General features: G+C 53.4%; 1 protein-coding gene across 1 annotated transcript in view; it reads right to left on the bottom strand.

Moving 5' to 3' along the window:
* Window positions 1-94: 94 nt before the first annotated feature.
* Window positions 95-6000, bottom strand: part of NCOR2 (nuclear receptor corepressor 2) — a 184689-nt gene continuing 178783 nt past the window's right edge. Inside the window, exons 47-49 of the mRNA XM_027878524.1 lie at window positions 4183-4410; window positions 2327-2506; window positions 95-2219 (exon numbers count right to left, since the gene is read on the bottom strand). Coding sequence (XP_027734325.1) covers window positions 2044-2219; window positions 2327-2506; window positions 4183-4410 — 584 coding nt within the window. The 3' untranslated portion in view covers window positions 95-2043. The remainder of the gene's footprint in view (window positions 2220-2326; window positions 2507-4182; window positions 4411-6000) is intronic.

The following is a 6000-nucleotide window of genomic DNA, read 5'->3' as shown; positions in this document are numbered from 1 at the left end:
AAAAAAAAAAAAAAAAAAAAAAAAAAAAAAAAAAAAAAAAAAAAAAAAAAAAAAAAAAAAAAAAAAAAAAAAAAAAAAAAAAAAAAAAAAAAAAAAAAAAAAAAAAAAAAAAGCACAACAAAAAAGACACAAACATTGATGAACATTAAAAACCTGTACATTGTAAAAAAAAAAACCAAAAAAAGAAAACCAACAACAACAACAACAAAAAAACCAAACCCCAAACAAACAACAAACACCATCATTCTCTTGCTTTGAAATCAGAATCAACCTGGGAACGTTGCAGGGGGAAAAGAAAGATCCGAGGGGAAGGTGATGGCTCCGGCTGTGCCGCTGGGCCCTCGTGTGGGATGCGGGGGCTGCCGCCCGCCTGGATGGGCTGGGCCGGGCTGGGGCTCCTCTAGCGCATAGAATGCAAAGCATTTAATACATTTTATTTCTTTTTTTTTTTTCTTTTTTCCATTTGTTTTTCCCCCCAGAGCGAGAAAGCAGAAGTGAATGAAAAAAAGTCTAATATTTTGTTCTTTAACCATGTAACTGCAGATATGAGCCAACATCATGGAATGAAAAAAATAATGTAAAGTAGAGCATTCGTGTGTATCACAAAAATACAATAAAAACTTTTTTTTTCCTTTTTTTTCCTTTTTTTTTTTTTTTTTTTTTTTTAAAGTTTCCTGTGAACTCCCTGCCACGCCGGCCTCATGCCCGCTCTGCCCCTGCCCTGGCCAGCTCGGAGGGCTCTGGAGAATCAACGTCTACAACCAGCAAAGGTGTGTGTAACGGGGGGCCCTGCAACCATGGCAAGATTTTGTTTGGTTTTTTTTTTTTTTTAAACTAAGTACATACATTCTCCTGACTCCCAGGTAACTGTGATGGATCATTGTTACCTTTCTTTTTTTTTTTTTTAAACCCTTCCATACAATGGACAAACGCATCAAAGCCTGCATGTAAGAACAGAACCTCTTTTACAGCATGTAATACTGTGTTTTGTTTAAGTCCTTCCTTGCGTAAAATATTGACATAATTCACTGAAGGTATCAAAAATATACCCTGTAGACCAATACAATTTACAATTGCCTTTTCTCACCATTCAGAAAACAATGCACTTAAAGCAACCGAGCCCCTCGGTGGGCAGCACATGAGCCAGCCCGGGGACGTCCCTGCCCGCTCCGAGTTACCCGGGATCGCTTCCACCGAAGGGATCAGGATTTTTGTGTGTTTTTTTTTTTTTTTTAAGAAACAGCTCTTCACTCCCTCCCCTGCCCGCTCATCCCAGCCACATTCGAAGCGTGTCGCTGCGGGGCTGATACGTCCTGTGACACGGGAATGGCGGGCCACCAGCCCTCGGATCAGCTGGGGAACCAACCCAGGGTGCTCCGTCCCGTTTCACTTCTCAAACCATTTTTCTCTTCTCTTCTTTAACCCGCTCCAGGTTTTGCATTTCTGTGGCACATCCCCATGGCCGGGATGTGGGGGGAACATCCCACAGCCCCGTCGGGCAACTCCGCAGGAGCGTCCCGCGGCCCCTCGCTCGACTCCTCGGGAGCGACGCCACAGCCCCTCGCCCGACCCCGCGGGAAAGCGCCAGCAGAGCGTCCGAGCGCGCGTGGCCCCAGGACGGGCACGTGGCCGCTCACAGTCCCTCTCGAGCGTGGGGATCACCGCCCAGCACGGCTGCCAAGATCGAAGATGGGTTCCTTGGGTTTTTGTCTCGTTAAGGCTTTTTTTTTCTTTTCTTTTCTTTTCTTTATCAGACCAAAGAGGATGCAGAAATTGCCAGATGTTGAGAAAGAAAAAAAAAATAACCCAAACGAAATAATAATAATAATAATAAAAAAAAAAATAAAAAATCCCCCTTCCCCCAAATTGGCTGGTTGGGGAGGAAGGGAAAAAATAAAGGAAAAGGGAAAAACGAAATCGCTCTGCTCCTACATCTTCGCTCGTGAGAGCCGGCGGGGCCGGGGCAGTGGGTGCTCGCCCGGGGCGTCCCGCTCGCTCCCCACACCCTGGGTTTGGTCGCCGTCTCCCTGCCCCTGGCTCCTCTCATTCACTGTCCGAAAGGGTTTCGTACTGGGAGCAGAGCAGGGGCTTGGGCTCCTCGTCCCAGGCGTGGTGCTGGCTGCTGGGGGTCCCCTGCGGCAGCGGGGCAGCGGGGGCTGCGGTCACCACCCCGCTGGGGAGCCGCATGGTGAGCGGGTTGTAGGGGAACGGTGTCGAACCTGCACGAGAGGAGGGAAGCAGAGAGTCAGCGGTGGGGGGTGGCTGTTCCCCCATCCCCCTGCGAGGGTGGCACGGCCACTTTTGGGACCCGTCCCCCGAGCCCTACCTGCGGACGACGGCCTGTCCTCCCAGACGCGGTTGGTGAGGGGCGTCCTGCGGTTGCAGTCGCCCTCTGAATGCACCGAGGACACCGAGGGCGGCCGCTCGCCCGAGGACAGACCTGGCGCCGGGGACTTGGCCTTGCGGCTGTTGGGCCTGGCAGCGATCTTTGGCTTCCCCCCTCCTCCTGCGAAGAGAGGCACCTGCTCGTCACCCGGCTCGTTGTGACAGGATTTGGGGAGTCGGGGGGAGGGGGGTGCAGGTTCCCAGCACTTCCCTTTTAGGAGCTTGCAAAAATGGCTTGTGGCGGGAGAAAAGCTCACCCCAGGATGATGGTACCATGGGGGAAGGGCAATGGGGCAGGCAGGCACAGCAGACAGAGGAGGTTTCTGTCCTCTCCTGGGCTGCTCTGCCCTGTGGGTTGATGCCACCAACTGTCCCATGGAGGGACCTGGGGCAGGAGCAGCCACGTGGCTTTGGCTGAACTGTTTCTCTGCAGGGTCCCCTCCTGAGCCATCTGATGGCTCAGCCCACAAAAATGTGTCATGGGATGGAGCTCCATGTGCTGCTCCATATCCACAGGCGGTTGGCAGGGACCCCCCAAGAGCTACATGGATGCTGGAACCCTGGACACATTCTTCATTCCCATGGTCTACATGGCTAGGATGGTCTTCCATCCGTCCTTACAGCAGAATCCCTGGGGCTGTTTAGCCAGCTTTTAAAAGGTTTAAGGGCAAATGGGCCTCTGCCACGGATGTGAGCCTGGATAAACCAGGGGGAGCTCTCCAAGGGGGAGGGATAGATGGGCTCTGCATCCCACCCTGCCTGCCCAGGCAGCCTCTGCTGGGCTTGGGGAAACATGGCTGGAAGAAGCTGCTGGTTTCATGCAGGAGCCAGAAAAGCTTTTCTGCAATAAGCTTTAGAGCGCCTGGTGTGAGCTGACCTGGAGGAAGGTGCCCATGTGTGCCCAGGACGCTGCCCCTGAGCTGGGGACTCTGTGCCTGGACTGCCAAGGGTAATCCCTGGCAGTGGTGCCATGCTCTGTGCAGGGGCCTTGCATGAGGCACTCTACCCTTAAGAGGCGTGCAGGGGACAAATGCTACCTGAATCCATCCCTGATCTCCCTCCTCCTTCCCTTCCTTAATTGGGGATCTGCTCAACAACCCTCCCAGCTCTGCTCAAGTCCCCCTGAAGCTGAGCAGACCCCACCATGGGGCCCAGTGGGCTTTGCAAGACCCTCGCCAGGGCCCACAGGACAGCTCATTCCTAACCCTGCTCTTTATCATCTCCCATCTATCACTTTTAGCTCCCTTTAAATCTCCCTCTTGCTCCAGGTGCTCCCAGATCCCATCAAACCCAGGCTGGGTTCTGCCCTGACACCCCAAAGCTCAGGGTGGGGAGAGAAATGCCACCCTGCCCTGTGTGCCCCACTCTGGTCCTTCTCGGCTCCTTCCCCTATTTTGGGAGCAGCGGTCCCACCCAGGGTTTACAGATAGTTGGGGGGTGGCTATTAAGGTTTATAGCTTTGATTTTTGAGTGGGGGGTTTTGCCCCCATAAACCTTTCCATTGTGTAAAAAAAAAATAGGAAAAGGAGATATTAAAAACCAACAAACGGGGAAAGGAGCAAGTCAGTGGTTTAGAGAAAGCAACAGCACCTTTGGAGACTATTAAATTAACATCAAACAAGACCAGGATTAATCAGCGGATTCACAAAGCTCAAAGCTGAGGGAGGGTGGGGAGAAGAGGAAACCAAAATGAACAAAAACGGGGAGGGGGAGGAATAAATCCCCCCATTAAAGGGGAAATATAAAGGCTGAGAATTAATTAACACAGAGAGAGCGAAGGTGGAGAGGGCTGCAGACCTGGCAAGGAGCGCACGTCCTCGTTTCGTCCATCAGCAGGAGTTATGGGCATAGCAGCGGGCAGGCTTGCACTGGCATTCAGAGAGTTAAAAGCATTGGCACTGAGAGGTGAGCGCTCTTCCCACTGCTCGTCATATTTACCCATTAGGGCTTTCCTAATTATTGCCTCCAACCCCATGTTGGTACTGGAATTCTCTTGGACCGACTGGCTCCTACAACTGATTAGCCCTGGGAGATACGGGAAAGGGAGGAGAGAGGGGACGGGAGATGGGGGGGAGCCAAATGAGAAGAAAGATGGGGGGGACGGGGAAAGGGGGAGAAAGGAGACAAGGGAGAAGGGAAGAAACAAACAGTCAGCACATTCTCGCAAAGCAACAAACTTTGTCATCTTGTTCTTTAAAGCGCTGCGATGCACCCGTCCTCCTCCTCCTCCTCCTCCTCCCGCTCCATCCCGCCCCAGGGCTCAGCAGGGGCTGGCAGTGGGATGGATGGGACTCACTCTGGGATATGGGTTTTGGGAGGGTTCCCTGGGGCCAGGGTCTGGAAGAATGGGGGATTAAGGGTTTGTTGCCAATCCCCAGGGAGCAACTGCAAGAAGCAGGGGCTGCACTCCCAACGTGGGAGGCATGGGGGCAGGAAGAGTGTCACTTGGATGTGGGATCCATATGCACACACAGCGAAAGTCGGTGTGCCAAGAATATGGAGGCCAGGGCAGTTTCCCATAAAGGAAGTCAAGGGGATGGAGAGTGAGTACCCCACCAAATCACTTAATCAGAAAGAAGGGCCTGGATTTTGGCCCGGCGTCAGAGGAGGCAAACGCAAGCAGCTCCTGGAGGAGAGCACACAGCCCCACGGAGCTGCCTGGGTGGGGTTGGGTGATGCGGGGAGAGGGGAGCGCCCTTTTGTCCCTCCTTGCGCTCTTGGCAAGCCCCCTGCCCGCTGCCCCAGCCCTCCCTTTCCCCCGCCAGGGCCGGGTGCCCACGTGGGCCAGAGGCCCCCGGGCTGAGCCGCGGCTGTGGGACAGGATGCAGAGGCGCAGTGGTGTGTCCGCGTGGGTGTGAGTCTCAAGCCATGCAGTTATGGAGCAGCACCGCACAGGGACCGAGGCTCAGCCACGCCACCATCATTCCCGGGGTGGCGGTTACAGGGAACAAGCAAGGGCAAAATACAGACACGAAACTGCCAGGCCCCCCCAGCTCGCCCCATCCTGAGGTGTTCCTTTTGGGATGGCTGCCCTTCTGCTCAGGAGGAGACAGATCCCAGGTTCCTGTAAACCTGGTTTGGACACTTGTCTCCCCATATGTGGGCAGGGTCTCTCCTGGTCCCCTCTGGCCAGAACTGACCTCCAAATTTTGGCTGCTGGGGACCTTCAGGTCCCACCTGGCTGTACCTGCTCATCCCAGCAGATTATGTCAGCTGGCTCCTTCCCCCAGATATATTCCCACTGGTGAGCAGTCTTATACCACTGGCCCTCCTGCTTCACCAAGCCCCTGCCCACAGCACTTCCTGACCTTGGCTGTGGGAAAGCTGCTGTTCTCCTACTTAAAGCTAAGAACCTGAAGGCATTCCTGCTGTAGGAGAGCATTAATCCTTAATGAATTGAGTAACAATTTGTATTCCTCAGTGAGGATTCACGCAATTCACTTGAGAGCCCACCGGGACACGTTGCAGGCAGTAACAGCACAACAGCGTTCCCACTGTCATTCCCCCTCAGGCTGGTCATGTTCCTGAGACCCCTCCATGTCCAAGGTAATAACCTTTTGGTCCTCAGCTATTGCCAGTTTGCCCAGCACAGGGTGCTGCTCTCATCCCAGTTTG

This window comes from Empidonax traillii, unplaced genomic scaffold (assembly GCF_003031625.1).
Source record: "Empidonax traillii isolate 1590-97213 ecotype Southwest subspecies unplaced genomic scaffold, ASM303162v1 scaffold43:size1863611, whole genome shotgun sequence".
NCBI classification, from domain to species: domain Eukaryota; kingdom Metazoa; phylum Chordata; class Aves; order Passeriformes; family Tyrannidae; genus Empidonax; species Empidonax traillii.
This window is presented reverse-complemented; position numbering and strand designations above follow the sequence as displayed.